Source organism: Sinocyclocheilus rhinocerous, unplaced genomic scaffold (assembly GCF_001515625.1).
Source record: "Sinocyclocheilus rhinocerous isolate Xijiao unplaced genomic scaffold, SAMN03320098_v1.1 scaffold19, whole genome shotgun sequence".
Classification (NCBI taxonomy): Eukaryota; Metazoa; Chordata; class Actinopteri; order Cypriniformes; family Cyprinidae; genus Sinocyclocheilus; species Sinocyclocheilus rhinocerous.
Genome location: NW_015638975.1, coordinates 796,801 through 813,508, shown reverse-complemented (window position 1 = coordinate 813,508; position 16,708 = coordinate 796,801). Strand labels below are relative to the sequence as shown.

Genomic DNA, 16,708 nt, shown 5'->3' with positions numbered 1-16,708 from the left:
CAGGGTTTGGAATAAAAAAAAAAAAAAAAGTTTTCTAACACTGCTGTCATAGCACTGTTCCTGTCCACATTGGTGGAAGAAAGCAGAGGTTCAAGAACTGCTAATGTAATGAAATTTCACTTGAAAATCACTTAATGTTTTGAACAGGTACTGAACAAGAACCAAACCTCAAGCACAAACAGAAACTCATCTGTACCTGACATCTCCTTGTTTTGTATTCATTCCCCCATCAGTCTTCCAGCCAGTATGGCTGCCGTCTCTGGGGGTACCCACATTGGTGGAAGAAAGCAGAGGTTCAAGAACTGCTAATGTAATGAAATTTCACTTGAAAATCACTTAATGTTTTGAACAGGTACTGAACAAGAACCAAACCTCAAGCACAAACAGAAACTCATCTGTACCTGACATCTCCTTGTTTTGTATTCATTCCCCCATCAGTCTTCCAGCCAGCATGGCTGCCGTCTCTGGAGGTACGGGAGTGGGCAATGGCGGGGGGCGGCGCTCTGCCACCAGCTGGTCGATCAGGCATGGACACCTGTCTGCGCTCATCACGGTCGCGGATTTCTCTGCGATCGCTGTCGCGCAGCTCTGCACGAGGTGGAGGTGGTGGTTCTGCTCTCCGCACGGTTTCAAAGTTTTTAGGATAGCGCTCAAACCCTGAACCTTCACGGCGAGGAGCAGGTCGATTCTTCTTTGATTCAGGTTCACCATCGAAGCGATTGCGTCTGCAAAAAATTAAATAAAATTAATCGCTTGCTGTTGATTTCACAAATTTTAACTTGTGCTAATTTGGAAATTTGGTAGGTTAGCGCAACTTGTTCGCTCTCGTTCTCGTTTGAATAAAAGTGCCTGCGAAAAAGATTAAACAGAAGCTGAAAATCTGAAATCTTCAGCTGTGGCCTGGTCTCTTCTCCTACCTGTCCTATTGTGTTTGAGAATTGCATCCTTGTTCATGAATGCCTACCTATCAAAGTTGTTGGATTGCACAGCTGATGTCTGCTGGTATCGGTTCCGGTCTCTAGGGTTGAAATCATTGAAGCGGTTCTGTTGTCGATTGTTGTAATCTCCGCCTTGACTGATCCGTCCCTCTGGCTCAGTCTGCATCTTTTTACCACTATTCCAGTACGGGTCTTCCCTCCTGCACAGACAGAGAAGAAAAAAAAACCCATTGACCATTTGAATGTCAAGAAACCACTATACCCTAAAAATGAATATCTAACAGTATTGTTCACACACCTTTGGTCAACGTCGCGTCCCCTCTTTAAGTTGTTTCGTTTCTCCTGCTCGTAGCGCAACTGCTCCTGCTGCCGTCTTAGCTCCTCGCGTTCACGAGCTAAACGCTCTGCTTCCTTGCGTCGCTCCTGCACACACAGCACATTAATGTAAAGACAAAATCCCAGCTTTGAGTTTCCACAGGCAGGTGTATCATGGCTGTACCTGCTCAATACGGATCCGCTCCCGTTCCAGTCTCTCTCTCTCCATGCGCTCACGTTCGAGTTTCTGCCTTTCCACCTCCAGCCTTTGCCGCTCTCTCATTAGGTTCTCTCTTTCCTCACGCTCACGCATAATACGGATTCGTTCCCTCTCCCGGCGCTCTCGCTCTGCTACCTCGCGCCGTCTGGACGTCACAACAAAACAGCATTACAAAATTCTGCTTAAGCACTTTACCATTTTATTTGCGAATTAAAAGGAAGGCATGCCTACCTGCGCAGTTCCATAGCCCTGCGAATGTGTTCCATCCTGACCATGCGCTCACGCATCCTCTGTTCCTTCATCTTCTCAAATGGCAGGATGTCTTTGTTGCCACCTTTGTTAAGCATGGGACGGCCTTTCTCCTTCTGCAAGTATGTAAACTGGTCAAACAAAATACTAAAGAGAGTGAAAACAACATTCTAAACATCTGAATTAGTAAGGCCATATGCAGAGTTAACAAACCTCCACAGGTGGTATGAACCCTCTGGGACGTCTGTTCATCATGTTGGGAGGTCCAGGCTGTAGAGAAATAGACAATCGGATCATTTGGCCTTGATAAAAACCTCTTTACATGGCAATACAGTACATACTGAGGATGTCTGTGGTACCTTCTCAAACCTCCCGCCCCTTCTGAAAGGAGGACGAAATTTATTGAAGTTTTGCTCTCCTTTAGCTTGGCCGATCACCATCATATTGCCTGGACTCTTTCCTGCAGATGGGAAAACATTAAACATAACTATAAAGTTTTACGTTTTTTAAACTTCCTCAGTAGGTGAATCCAATCAAACCGTAACATACGTCCATGTTTCTTGTCATCTTTCTTTGCTGCGTCGGCTCCTGAATTGGAAGAAGGTGCATCAGATTTGTTGGTTTTGGAGTCCTGTTTTTTGACGTCTTTGCTGTCCTTCTCAGATGATTTGTCTGATTTCTTCTCTTCCTTCTTAGATGAAACTGGTGTCCTATTGAAAATAAAGGAAGGTGGGAAAAATAACCAATGCAATGAAATACTCCTCCCCTTTAAAAGAACAGAAAGAGATAAAAACTGGATTAATGCTTACTTGCTGGAAGTTTTTGCTCCAGTTGGAGTGCGCTTTTCTCCAGAAATTTTACTGGAACTTGTCTTCTCTTCTCCCTCTTTCTTTGAGAAGTCCTTTTTAAATGGGTCAGTTTTCACCTATGAGGACGATACCATGAGATCAGATATCAAGTTTGAAAGTACCAAGTATCAAGGTTATTTTTATTTTTCACAAAAGCACACACTATTGATGATGTTTGACTGTATTATGTAAAGCCCATAAAAGGTGCTTAAATATGTTGAAAATCCCACTGTTAAAGCACAATGGTTAAGCTCTTACCCTGTCCACAGATATCTGTTGTCCATGGAGTTCTGTGCGGTCCAGGTGAGAGATGCACCTGGCCACTTCTGCGCTGGATGACATAGTAACTAATCCATAACACTTGGCTCCTGGGCTACGAGCATTGGTGACCACTTTGGCACTAAAAACCTATTTTGAAAACAAAAATTTTGAAAATGCTATCACAATCCTTAATTACAAACATGTTAATTATAAGCTGGTGCCAATTTATCATATACAAAGAGCCTTTTATCGGGCACATAAACATGCAAATAATTGGTATCGGTTATAAAATATCAATATCGGTCGATCACTAGCCTTTACCTTTCCATATTTGCCAAAGAGGTTCTTGAGATCAGCTGCTTTGGTGTTGGACGACAGGCCGCTCACCCACAGATTGCGAGTAAAGCTGGTACTGCTGCTGCCACTTCCTGAAGACAGATAACAGGCTTTAGAAGACACTCTACTTGAGGATCAGAGCAAAATAACTTTCCGAATAATGAAGCTTCTAATTTTAGATTTTTGAGAATTGGATAATACTGGTGTTTTATCACTTAGCCCAGCTGCTGTGTATAAACTTAAAAGTAAACTGTTAAGTCCAAAATTTCAAAATGCAAACCCATTTAGGAAAGTCATACCTTTTTCATCTTTTGTAGTCTTTCCATCTCTGTCTTTTGAAGAGCTAAAATGTGAACATTATGAGAGCGACAAGAAGAGAGAAATACTTTAATGAGGACCAGAGCACGAGAGAAGACGACTGTGGGGCATCGAGGTACATCTCCAAATAAACAACAAAGGTTATACAAATGTTTGGTGCATTACAGAAAAAGAAAAAGAACCAAAAAAACAACAACAAAAAAATCCCCATAGGCAAGGCTTGCACTCGGCCAAAACTCCAATAAGGCTTCTTTCTCTTGCTTTTCCACAGGAGCAAGGTGGGTCAGGTTTTCTGCCAATTTATTCCCTTGACCAATGACATCCTCAGGAGGGTGTTCAACTTCAGAGAGAATCACTTCACTGGACTGACAAACCCCTCTGACATCACTGGAACTATTGCTCTTTTTTTAACCCACAAGTAGGGACTGGAAAAGCAAGTGCTGGAAATGTGTGCGTAACAGACGTGTTTTCAGCTCCTCGTTTAACTCCACCAATTACCAAACTCGAAAAAATGGCAAACCAAACCATAAGAGCAAACCAAAGGCAGGGAGATTAGGTACAATGAACAGCTTATGAAAAAATTATTTGCGCCTACCCACAATGCTGAGTTCTTAGTGAGCTGGAACTTGGTAGTAGTATCTTAAAGAACTGACATAGAAAGACAAACCTCTTTGCTTGACCTGTCGCCCCAGTTGAAGAGGGGCCTTTCTTCCCAGAATCCTTTTCCTTGTCTCCCGTTTCTCCTTTCTTCAAGGCCTCTCTGCTGTCCTTCTTGGTGGCGTCAGACATCAGCCCGTCATCTCTCTTACCATCCTTGTGGCCATCTATCGCTTCAGTCAGCGAGTCTATCTCCTGCCCCATCTCAGCAGTGGCCTCAGGCTCTTCGCAGCCCTTGTCTGCCTCAAAATCTGGAAGTTTCACATGTTTACCTGTTTCCAGGAGATCGTCGCCATCTACATCCAGCGTGATGGCATCTTCGGCCTGGATGGTGACAGATATATTGTCATCCTCAACTTCTTTTATGGGTTCAGGAGCAGGTTCGCTCTCCAAGGCTCCCATCGCTGGGACTTCAGACTCGGCTTCTCTCTCAGCCTCAATCTCGGCATCAGGATCGGGCTCGGGTTCTGCTTCAGCCTCAAGATCAGGCTCCACTCCTACCTCAGCCTCGGGCTCTGCAAGGCCGTCTTCACAGGAGAAGGTTTTAGAATTGTCACGAGTAGCATCATCAGTATCAGTTACATCTGAGGGATTTAACAAGCATAAAACATGGCAAAAAAACACACTGTTTAACATTCAAATCTCTGTGCTACGAGACCTAGAAAGTATAACAAAGAGCAAGTTTAGTGTTAGTGGTCATCGTGGGTGAGGAAACCACGGGTACACATAAAAACACATTCCTTAGAGAACAACGATGAGGTTGAACAATCTTCTGACTACGATGAACATCACTATCTTGGTCCACATTTTGAAGGTTCCACAGCTGGGTGACATTGACACACTTCTCTGCTTTACTGACATGCATTCAGTCTGAGTGAAATTGCAAATCTATTCCATAATGCGAGTCCTCCTGCCAGATGTCACTCAGCTTCTTGTGGTCACATCGAGGGTCTTCTTTCAGACACTTCTGCTGACTGTCCATCTCATTTTACAGCTGATGGAGGCAAATCAAAAACAGGGTGCCAAATCCTCTCTGATCCGTTGGAGAAATCTAGCCTTGTTCACAGTACTCTGTCCAGTAACATGGCTAAAAATGGATGTCCACTGAGCTGCATCCAGTCTTGAATGAGTTCAAAGCACGAGCAGTGATGTTGATGTCCACTTAAGCCATGCCGGCTATACTGCAGTCAGAAAGTGTCAAAAGTGTCAAGAGTTTGGTGAATGAGGTTCATGTGTTATGTTCTGACCAGTCAACAAAGGCATGCAGCCTGTTGCCGTCTCCATTTCAGGAAGTAGTTCAGTCTCAACAGAAAGAAAGAGGTGGCCTGCTGAAGCTTGGGTGTTCTGAATGGAGATCGAGTGGGTGAAAGGTCTCCTCTTGCTGATGAAATGTGGTGGCAGGGTAATGTGCTCTTGAACGAATTAGATGATGAGATTAGGAGGATCACTGATGTTAACACAAATGGTGAAGGGTTATCTGTCCTTTGATGCAGCACGTGTTCCGGATGGGACGTTTTAATGTCTGTGAAAGACCCGCTTTTAACGTGTCTGACTAGAACGCCAAAATTGAAAAACAGCAAAAGAAAAAGGAAGCAAGAGAAGTCCAACTGTCTGAAACCTGAAAAACAAATGTTACATCTCCACCCCAATAAGTGACCAGACATACCTTTTTCAGATTCCTCTTCCTCAGTCTCCTGAAAATAAAACAAACAAATTATATAAGAATTTATTTTCTAATGTTAATAAAGAATTGGGGGATCATTATTGATACTTAGAATATTGATTGACATTCATTTTATTGCCACTGAATGTGTGATTTCTGATTTATTTTTTTATATACTCCTTTTAAAATGTTGGGTTGGTCACAAATGGCATTTGTAGAAATACGTACTTAAAGGGGTCATATGATGCTATTTTAAAGATCATTATTTTGTGTATTTGGTGTAACAGAATATGCTGACATGCTTTAATGTTCAAAAAACACATTATTTTTCAAATACTGTACATTATTGTAGGTCCTCTATGCCCCGCCTCTCTCAAACACGTCGTTTTCAACAAAGCCCCCTCCTTTGACAAGCGCAGTCTGCTCTGATTGGCCAGCTGACCCAGTGCATTGTGATTAACTTTTATAAAGAATATCTCTTTGGATTTGAGACTTTAGTCTTTACAACTTTACAGATCTTCTTTATGCACCAAGAGTTTGTAACACTCCAAAGAGAAAGGAAAAATTGAAATCGCATCATATGACCTCTTTAAGATGTTTTGTGAATACGGGCCCTGAACTCAATTTAGAGGTGTATCCCAATACTTTTGTCCATATAGTATAGTTTGCAACATGTCAAACTTTTCATCAGTATTGTATATTAAAAAACAGTTCAGATATCTGTGTAGGTTATATCTTTGACTTCTCATTACCAAATCACAGTTCATAAGAAATTCAACCCTCTACATTGCGAGTAAATCACTCGCATATGCGACTAAATCTTACTCTGGGCGACTAAATAATGTCTAACATTAGCCATTGGCTAATAAATTCTTAGATTTTACACGCCAGTATGTGTGTGAGAGGCGTTCAACACAGCTTTTCACTCAATAAACACGCTGACTGAGCGCTTGAGAGTTTCACTCTCCGTCAAACGATCTGTACTATTTGGATGCGCTCAATGGATCATGTCATGTACTCAATGGATGCGCAGTATGTAGCACGCAGCGCACCTGTATTTGACGTACCGTAAACTAGTGTGAAGGCGCACGACTCGCCGTCGCTTTACTGATAGCGCTGTGTTTCTCACACATGCAAAGAGAGAGAACGAGAGTCTTGCATACCACGCTGAATCGACGCGCTACATGTAAACCATATTATTTGTTGTATTTTCCTGTCAAAATAACAGAGTTAATTTAGAATTATTCAGCTTTTAAGAACAAGCAGAAGATATGCCGGTTTCTCGGCAGTGGGCGGAGCTAATGCGCAAACAGCTCTCGTTGGCTGGCGCTCATCTATTACCGTCCCCGTTTTGATTTCAGCAAATCAGTTCGAGCGAACGCTGACAACGTGATTAATATTCATGAACCCAGCAGATAATAATAGTAGTAGTAGTAGTAGGCCTAGTATCTTTTAATAATAATTACTATTACCTATGACCAACAATATCTTAAACACCACCACCAGTCCTAAGTTCAGTTAAAATGACAAATATGCATTCATTCATGGTTACCAAGTTTTAGTTCTAATCACTAGTTCTATCATTAAATAGTGCTTAATTATCATAATATAATGCTTGATTGGCTGAAGTTAAGAGTGCACATTCAGTTATTTAAGAAGCTGTTCCATTTTACAAAGATAAGCTGATTGGGTGGAATCATATGTATGTGTGTGTGTGTGTGAGTACCTACTTAACCATATTTTGGGGACAAATTTGTAACCAAAAGTGAGCAAAACCTGACAAAATCGGCAAAAACCTCAATTTGTGGATGTCCTCATTTGTAAAACTGGTATAAAAATAAAGTAAACAAAGTTTTTTTTTAACTTTTGAAATTGTAAAAATGCAGAAAGTTTTCTGTTAGGGGTAGGGGTGGGTTTAGGTTAAAAAGTGTATAACTATCTGTATATAAAAACAATCGAAGTCTATGTAATGTCCCCAGATAGCGAAGTAAATGCGTGTGTGTGTGTGTGTGTGTGTAAAATAGTATATCCGTCTGGCGAGTAAACAAAAAAAATGTACTAGCCAATGGCGATTATATTGCCAAGGTGTGCGTAGAGGGTTGAAATTCAATACATTTTAAACGTTTTTAACATGTATTGTTGATTGTCGATTTTATATTAATTACCAATTAACTAAATTTACTACCACTTTCAACTTTGAATAAAATAGCTTGTTTGAGAATATAAGTTATGTACCACTATATCTTTCATGAATAAATCGAACATTATATAATACTTTCATATACTGTTCAAACACATTCAAATATGAAGATTTATCAAACTGTAAATAATAAGGTTACACATCCAACAATATAGAAGTTTGTAAAGATTTATATTGGCCTAATGCAATATTTGTGCAGATTATTAGACCTAATGTTTTTATAAAACAGTACCTAACATTCATACTAGGGATGCACAATTAATCGCGATTACAATTACGGATTCCACAATTACGTAATCGTTCAAAGCGGCAATTAATCGTTCAAAGTCCACTTATGTTATTCTGCGTGCTTAAGATGCGTTTTTTTCTTTCTACATGTTATCTTAATCGTCACCCGTCCCCTCTGTGGGACGCCTAAGTTTACTTCACTATATTACAATTAAATCCTAATCTAATCATGACAAACTTTATATTGTTGGAAAGGTCTAAGACTCCTAAAAAGATATTTAACCACATTTTTTTGTTAAAAATTATGTAGGAAATTAATAGATTAATTTATGATAAGAGTGCACCTCAAAAATCTACATCATAACAGGAGTCCTGACCTTTGTCACAAAAAGTCTTCTTCGTTGCCTTTTTCTCTATCACACTTCAGAAATCATCAGAAATTATATATCAATTGAAAACTTAAAATTCATCCTTTGAAAACCATTTTAAAATCAGACACTGCATTACCATGAAAATGGTACATCAAAATAATGTTACAAAATGTTTTCATTCATGAATTATAAAAATTTAAGTTTGGATAGTGCACTTTCACGTCCATGTTCAAAATTGTGAGTGACAGTTAAGGGGTTAAGGGTTTTTCCCATTATTTTAATTTTAGTATAACATAATACCATTCATATTTTTACTTTTTTATAATTTAAAGAAGAAACCAATCCGATGTTTAGTTGACATTTGAGGCTTAATACTATAGAAAAGCACTAAAAGTTTTTCAGTTAAGAGTGTTTTCAGCTTGTTTATTTTCATATAAAAATACGGCATGCAGTTGCATCAAACAATGGTATAAACATCATTCAATGTAAATTGTGATAATCGTAATTAATAATCGCAATTTCAAGGGAATAATCGACAATTATGATTTTTGTCATAATCGTGCAGCCCTAATTCATACTAACATAGTACTCATTTACTAGTCCAGTTTAAATGAACCCAATATGTGGCAACAATTCCACTCCCATACCTTAGAGAAGGATTCCTCTTCCATGATGGTGTCAGCATCCAGGTCGGTCTTCTTTCCTGAGGATGTGTAATAAAGCTTTCCGATCAACTTTTGAAAAAGACACACATGGGGGAAGTAAAAGAGTTGGGTTCGGAGCGTGAAGGTCTACCTTTAGATTTGCTGTGTTTTCTCGTGGGTGTTTCAGCTGATACGGTGATCTCAATGTTGTCTGGATCTCCACCTTCATCTTCTATTGCCTTCACACAAGAACGCATGACCATTCAAATGATTATGGGAATCTCAATATTTGAAACAATGATTCAGTGAGACCATACTGTGCTTTGCATTAATTATCTATGATAAATGTGTTAAACACATTGCATGCAAAAGATTTGAGCATAATAATAATAATATTTTTTGTTTAGACAAATTTGGACTAACCTGCTTTAAACTAAATTGAAACTAGACAAGTGATATGCTGTTTTGCATTCACCCAAGTCTTGTTTCTATCTAGTAACACAGCTATTTATGTATATTGTAACACTCAGCATTATTAGTTACATTTTATTATTCAATTGTAACAGATTGCACAAAAAGATTGTAAATAAAGATGGTGAATTTGTTTGAAGTTGCAGCAACTGATCTGAGTGCGTTGTAGCTGCATTCGCTTGCTAAGAGAATTTAGCCTACTTAACAAATCCTAGCAGATTAGGTTTCTGAAACTGCTAGTACATATTTCATGTCAATTCTGTCACACTTTGTATCAAACTACGGACATTACATCTGTGTTGCTATTAAATGCATTAAAACATTCCGGAATGCAAACATGTTTTAGGATACAAACGGCTATGCTAACTCCTTAGCCATCAAGCTAGCTCGCGATCATTTATCCACACGCCATCGTAATTTACTGTTTAAATTAAAATTACCTGCTTCAACCTAGCGACGAGTGTATTTTTTACCCCAGTAACATCAAGATTTCTTCGTTTGAGTTCTGATTTGAGGTCTACCACACGTAAATCTGTAATCTTCTTAGTCTCCACTGAAATGGCCCCCGACGCCATTTTACCTGTGTGTCCGAGGCTCTGTGTGTGTGTGTGTGTGTGTGCGCGCGAGCGTACTTAAGTACTTAAAATTAAAAATATATATATATATATTTACAGTACCTTGCGAAAGTATTAAAACCCCTTCATTTTTTTCATTTTTTGGTTGCAGCCTTTACATCTGTGTTGCTATTAAATGCATTAAAACATTCCGGAATGCAAACATGTTTTAGGATACAAACGGCTATGCTAACTCCTTAGCCATCAAGCTAGCTCGCGATCATTTATCCACACGCCATCGTAATTTACTGTTTAAATTAAAATTACCTGCTTCAACCTAGCGACGAGTGTATTTTTTACCCCAGTAACATCAAGATTTCTTCGTTTGAGTTCTGATTTGAGGTCTACCACACGTAAATCTGTAATCTTCTTAGTCTCCACTGAAATGGCCCCCGACGCCATTTTACCTGTGTGTCCGAGGCTCTGTGTGTGTGTGTGTGTGTGTGCGCGCGAGCGTACTTAAGTACTTAAAATTAAAAATATATATATATATATATTTACAGTACCTTGCGAAAGTATTAAAACCCCTTCATTTTTTTCATTTTTTGTTATGTTGCAGCCTTATGTTAAACTAGTAATGGGAGAAATTAACCTTTTCAAAGCTTCGAATCAATTGAACCAATTGCTATGGAATCACCACACGCTGGTGACGCCTGATGGTCAACGCTGTGTAAATGCAACAAAAACTCAGGCTAAAACATGCATAAAAACTGCTTTTTACAAACCCAATGCAAATGCTTTCTTGAAAGTATAATATATTAAATGCTATCAAAATAATGAAATACCATTAAATATGAAGTCTGTATAAAATATGTGTTTTTAAAATTATTATTATTAATTTGCAGGACTTGTTTTGTTTGTTTTATGGAAAGCTTAAACAAGCCAGTAAGAGACTACAACTCATCCTTTTAATTACACAAATATCTCGTTAAAAATGTCTACAAATTGATAAAACTGATCCGAGATCAGAGACGATCAATGGTTCGCCGCTGGGAGGCAAGCTCAATGAACTCGCATGATTCATGTATTCACCCCCCAAAGGCAAAACTATGGACCTTTTTCACATTTCCGGGTTTCTCAGCGGCGGAAGTCGTCAGAAACCAATAATGGACCTTTTTCACATTTCCGGGTTTCTCAGCAGCGGAAGTCGTCATAGTTGGGTTAACTTGAAGAGCGGTGAATGGGAGAGTACCACAAATATATTTTTTGCATTCCCATTTGCTCAAATAGCAATAGAAAAACTCCACGATAGTGTTTTCCTGACTTTCAATAAAAGGGAAAAAACTGAGAGAGACTGATAACGGCAGTCAAAAGAGAGAACGATGTCAAATTTACCGTCCCTACCATAGACGCTTCATTAGAAACACCCTTGCATTAGCGTTAACTGTTTTTTGGTAATTTGATGCAAAGGTGATATAATACAAAGAATAGTGTTATAAATGTAGATACTTTTTTTTTTTTAAATACAAATATGAAAAACTTTCGACGATTTACGATGCTGATGACCGTTAAACGCGTCATCACAGTCTTGTGAAAAGGGTCCATTCAAATTTCGAAAGTTTCGAAACAGTTATGACGTAACGAAGCCTCGTTTACTGAAATCACGTGACTTTGGCATTTTGATACTCACTCCGAACCACTGTTTCGAAACAAATGGTTCGCAGAGGTTTCGAAGCTTCATGAAGCAGTGTTTCAAAAGCGGCCATCACTGTTAAACTGCTTTAGGGTGCTTTCACACTTGGTTCGCTTGCCTGGTCCGAACCCGAGTTCGATTGCTCTCCCCTCCCCAGTGGCGGAGGGTGCCTTCACACCTGGCCCCTTGTTTCGGAACCTGGCACGTTTCCCCCCTTAGCTCGGTTCGTTTGGGCATATGTGAACACGGCAATCCCGCTCGGATCCGCGCCAAAACAATCTTTTCCGAAACAACAGGCCTTGTGTGAAAGCACTAGTCACAGTAGTGTTTCTAATGCTAAAATATAATTATTGTTTGGATTGAATGATTCTAAGATAGATTGCACAAAAGTTTAATTTAAAAGCAAGTCTTTGGGAACAACTAGAAACTATTTGGAAGTCAGTAACAACAGAGACTGTGGAAAAGTGCATAAAAATGATGCCAGCAAGAATGCAAGCTTTTATCAAGGCCAAAGGAGGCCCATACAAAATAAAATTAAAATAGCCTATTTATATTTTTTGGTTTATTAGTTTTTGGTTATTATGTGTGAATAAAGACTATTTAGTTGTTTCAGTTTGTTATTTGCCCAATGATAACACAATTTTTAGTTTTAAACAAGTTTTTGAAGGGCGGTCTATAAATTTGTTAAACACATATATATATATATATATATAGCTACATATAGTTTTGTGAGGATTTGAACTGAAAATAAAACTTACAAACTCCCTCGTTTACACTTTGCCCCTTTCTTGATTGCCAATAGCTGCAAAGTACAACGCGAAAGCGCAAGGCTGACGCTCCGTAGCGGATTCACGCATCCATGAGCGAGGCATTTCAGTTGAAGAGACGGGAGTTGCGCGACAGCATGCTCCTAGAATCTGTTTGAGTAATATATGGCCGTCGAAACGAAAGCGCACGGGTTCACGCAGTAGGCTAGCCTATGTGTGAATCTGGCGATAGATCGCATGAAAAAAAAAAAACTTTTAACAAAACTTTCAGAGAACTTAGTACGTTCTGATGAAAGGGTAGGACACGGCTAGATAGACGATTGAGAATACATCGCTTGTTTTACCGCAGAACATTTATTTGAGTGGTGCCCCCCTGGACGTGGTGCCCCTGGGCACTTGTCCAATTGCCCATATGGTTAATCCGCCTATGGTTAATCCGAACTCTGACGTCAATCGAACCCGGGTGCGCACCAAAAGTGCTAGTGTGAAAGCACCCTTAAATTACTTTTTTTCCACATCAATCTACACTCCATACACCATAATGGCAAAGCAAAAATAGAACTGTCACAACTTTGTAAATTTATAAAAAAATAAAAAACTGGAAGAAGTACATTGTATACGTATTCATACCCGTAACTCAGTACTTAGCTAAAGCACTTTTACAGCCTCAAATCTTTTTGGGTATGATGCGACAAGCTTTGGACATCAGCATTTGGCAATTATCGGTCATCTTCTCCTCTCAAGCTCTCTCAGGTTTCTCCAGAAATATTTGATTGGGTTCAATCTCAGGCTCTGGCTGGGCCACTCAAGGACATTCACAGAGTTGTGCACTCTTGCTGTGTGCTTAGGGTCGTCCTGTTGGAAGATGAACCTTCTGCCCAGTCTGAGGTTCTGAATGCTCTGGACTGGGTTTTCATTAAGGCTATCTCAATATTTTGGTGCACTGAGCTTTTCTTCTACTCTGACGAGTCCCTCAGTCCCTGCTGCTGAAAAACAGCCCCACAGCATGAGGCTGCTACCAGCACACTTTACTGTTGGGATGCTACGGTGCAGGTGATGAGCAGTGCCTGGTTTCCTTCAAACATGATGCTTGGAACTGAGGTTCAACAGACCAGATAATCTTGTTTCTCACATTCTGAGGGTCCTTTATTGCAAATTCCAAGTGGGTTTTCATGTGTCTTCACTGAGGAGAGTATTGAGTCTGGCCACACCAGCCTCAGACCGGTGGAGTGTTGCAGCGATCTTTTTCCTTCTGTAGGTTTCTCCTATCTGCACATTTGATCATGGAGCTCAACTCAGTTTCTTGGTCACGAGTCTAAACAAAGCCCTTCTCCTTGCAAAAAAAAAAACTTTTTTTTTTTTCTCAAAAATCATGTTTTTATTGTGTTTTGTGTTAGTTAGCTGTATCGTTTAGTTATTTTTTTAACCTGATCAAAATAGCCCAACTGCAATTTGATTGAGATTAATTGGAAAGCACAATGAAAAAAATGATTTTTGAAGTTATCTGTTTTTGCAAATGAACTCTTCATTTATATATGTCATATTATATAAACATATGTGTGCAAAAGTAAAAATATGAATTGCTGCACATTATAGCAAAATTGAATAGTTTTTATTTTATGTGGGGGAACTACCTATATTGATTTTATCTTCCAGTCTAAATCTGAAATTATTGTTGCATTTCCATCGTTATTGCATAAAAACAACCACAACACATTTTCTTGTCTACTACGAAAGGTAAACTTTTCAAAAAGCAGGGTTATCATAAAATATGAATATAATAAATCATTTTTGACATTAGTGTCCATTTATCAATGTTTGGAGCTGTGTAGTACACAACTGCTGTAAAAAAGAGAATAGCACAAATTTGTGAAGTATACAAGACATTTGGAATGAGATTACGACAGCAGTGACTAAAACCAATTTTACTGCTGAATTTTAGTTAAATAAACTAATAAATACATATAATTACTACAGTAACAATAGTGACCATGGTAAATTCCTCTAAAGGGTGTGAAGTTCGAGGCACAAGAATGGACACATAAAAGAGTTACCTAACTTTATTAATTTCATTATTTTAAAACTAATATAAATCCCATGGAATATCATCCTGGGGCCATTAAGTCTATGAATGCATGGACGCCTGCCATTAAGTACTGCATTCCAACACTCCATTCAAAACTATTACAGTTTTTCCTCAAAATTCGGCAATCAGAGTGGAAATACACGGCCTCAGCACACTCTCATTCTCACAGCACTCCTGTCTTTTGTCTCTCATGTGCAAGTATATGCAAGTTAGCTAGTTGAGACTAATACTAGTGTTAGGATTTCACAGCAGCAAAAGAAAAAAAAGGGGGGAAACTGTTTGCTGCACAGTTGCAGAACAAATGTGTTAATGACAATATCTGACAAGGAATAATAAGCTAACAAGAGTCACTTTCTAGGTTATTGAGAGAGATAAATGAAGAAGGCTAGGAGACCCTGATGAAACAATAAATATTCTGTTTCCCAGCTGTGGAAGCTTGTCTGAGGAATTACACTTTCTCAATTGCTCAATCAAAAATCCAACTTCATTATATTATAAAAACAACAATCAGAACACAGAGAGGTGACATTCATTTGTTTTCTTTCTCTTCTCTTTAAAAATACATGGTGAAGTGCGTTACATGTGACGTCAGATTGAGGTGCTGAGAGGGGACTGATGGAACACAAGCGTGTGAACGTTCCAGGAGGTGAAGTGTGCAGTTGGTTCACATCAGGGCTGGAGCTGAATTCATTTCAATTCCATCAGTTCAGGATCGAATGCATATAAATGTAAAATGAAACGGACAACAAGCATTTCCATATGCTTTCCTAAACTAACTTCCCGAACTGAGTTCTGAGCACTGGTAATGAGCCGAAGTGAAATGGAACGGGCTCCAGCCCAGGTTCCCGTGTTGAGAGTGAACTGGTGTGAGGGTGAACACTGTTACAGCAGCTGATCTCTTAACCATGATCTCGTTTCCTAATTAAGGAATGTCTTGATTCACTTAAAAAAATCGATTTCAGATCACATCGTCTAGAACATAAAACTAATCAATATACTGAGTCCTGCAATGTTTTAAAATGGAGGTTGACATTCTATTCCAGTAAAGCAAGGCATCAGGTATGTAAAAATGCTTCTTTACTAGAGCAGCAATCCTCGCCTGCAAGTTCGTAGGCCTTATGAGGCCTATTTCATTATATGTGCAAAGAAATGCATTGCAAGGAACCATGCAAAAATAAAATACAATGACACTTATGAAAACAAAAGCTACATAAACCCTTTATAAATACAATACAATTCAAAATCTTAATGAAGATGTTATTTCTAGCTGTACTGGTACTACATGATAGCTGGCACGCTAGGCTCAATGCTTTTTTTGTGGATTGTTGTTTTTCTTTTTTCCCATATTTGCGCAGGTGTTTCATGCCATCTTTGGTTGAATGCGTTACTGACAAAAATGAAAAGGAAAACAACAGATAAATGTCCAACAAAAGGGTTGCAGGAAAAATAGCATCAACTCTCTGAAGATAACTGAGCCTCGATGTCCACTCTGCAGATGGGGCATTTCTTGTTAGTGAGGAGCCATTGGTCTACACACAGTTGATGGAAGAGGTGCATACATGGAAGGCGCCTGCAAAAAAAAAACAAAGCAAAAAAACAAAACAAAGACAGTTAATCAATTGATATTCAACACAATGAAATCAGACGTTTACTATTAGCTGAACGGTTAAAAACAGATTGACCAATGCAGAGTAATTCACATGTTCCAGCAGAAGAGGGCAGCACAGAACATAAAGAGAAAGTATTCATGACTGATGATGAGTGCCTAACAGATCAAATGATCAAATTATAACCCTGAAGAGTAGCACATAAAAAAAAAAAATGATAATAATATACATATAATTAAAAGATTTAATAAATTACACTATCCGACATACAAAACAGACTAC

The 16,708-nt window shown here is 39.0% G+C and overlaps 2 protein-coding genes across 8 annotated transcripts in view; both read right to left on the bottom strand.

The window, feature by feature from the left end:
- LOC107750497 (SAFB-like transcription modulator) overlaps positions 1–10,771 on the bottom strand; it is a 17,767-nt gene extending 6,996 nt beyond the window's left edge. For 2 of the 4 annotated variants that reach the window (XM_016565891.1, XM_016565893.1), the window contains exons 1-17: positions 10,160–10,338; positions 9,400–9,487; positions 9,252–9,307; positions 5,809–5,836; positions 4,153–4,726; positions 3,467–3,510; positions 3,153–3,259; positions 2,829–2,978; positions 2,532–2,647; positions 2,272–2,432; positions 2,082–2,182; positions 1,936–1,992; positions 1,705–1,838; positions 1,438–1,618; positions 1,237–1,361; positions 965–1,138; positions 402–725 (exon numbers count right to left, since the gene is read on the bottom strand). In XM_016565891.1, the coding sequence (XP_016421377.1) occupies positions 402–725; positions 965–1,138; positions 1,237–1,361; positions 1,438–1,618; positions 1,705–1,838; positions 1,936–1,992; positions 2,082–2,182; positions 2,272–2,432; positions 2,532–2,647; positions 2,829–2,978; positions 3,153–3,259; positions 3,467–3,510; positions 4,153–4,726; positions 5,809–5,836; positions 9,252–9,307; positions 9,400–9,487; positions 10,160–10,294 (2,555 nt within the window). In that variant the 5' untranslated portion in view covers positions 10,295–10,338. Of the gene's footprint in view, positions 1–401; positions 726–964; positions 1,139–1,236; positions 1,362–1,437; positions 1,619–1,704; positions 1,839–1,935; positions 1,993–2,081; positions 2,183–2,271; positions 2,433–2,531; positions 2,648–2,828; positions 2,979–3,152; positions 3,260–3,466; positions 3,511–4,152; positions 4,727–5,808; positions 5,837–9,251; positions 9,308–9,399; positions 9,488–10,159; positions 10,339–10,600 lie in introns of those variants that run through there. The other 2 variants (XM_016565892.1, XM_016565894.1) reach the window with 2 other exon arrangements.
- Positions 10,772–14,736: 3,965 nt separating this feature from the next.
- Positions 14,737–16,708, bottom strand: part of LOC107750495 (E3 ubiquitin-protein ligase Arkadia-like) — a 49,795-nt gene continuing 47,823 nt past the window's right edge. For all 4 annotated transcript variants that reach the window (XM_016565885.1, XM_016565887.1, XM_016565886.1 and 1 more), the window contains one exon: positions 14,737–16,389. In XM_016565885.1, coding sequence (XP_016421371.1) covers positions 16,272–16,389 — 118 coding nt within the window. In that variant the 3' untranslated portion in view covers positions 14,737–16,271. The remainder of the gene's footprint in view (positions 16,390–16,708) is intronic.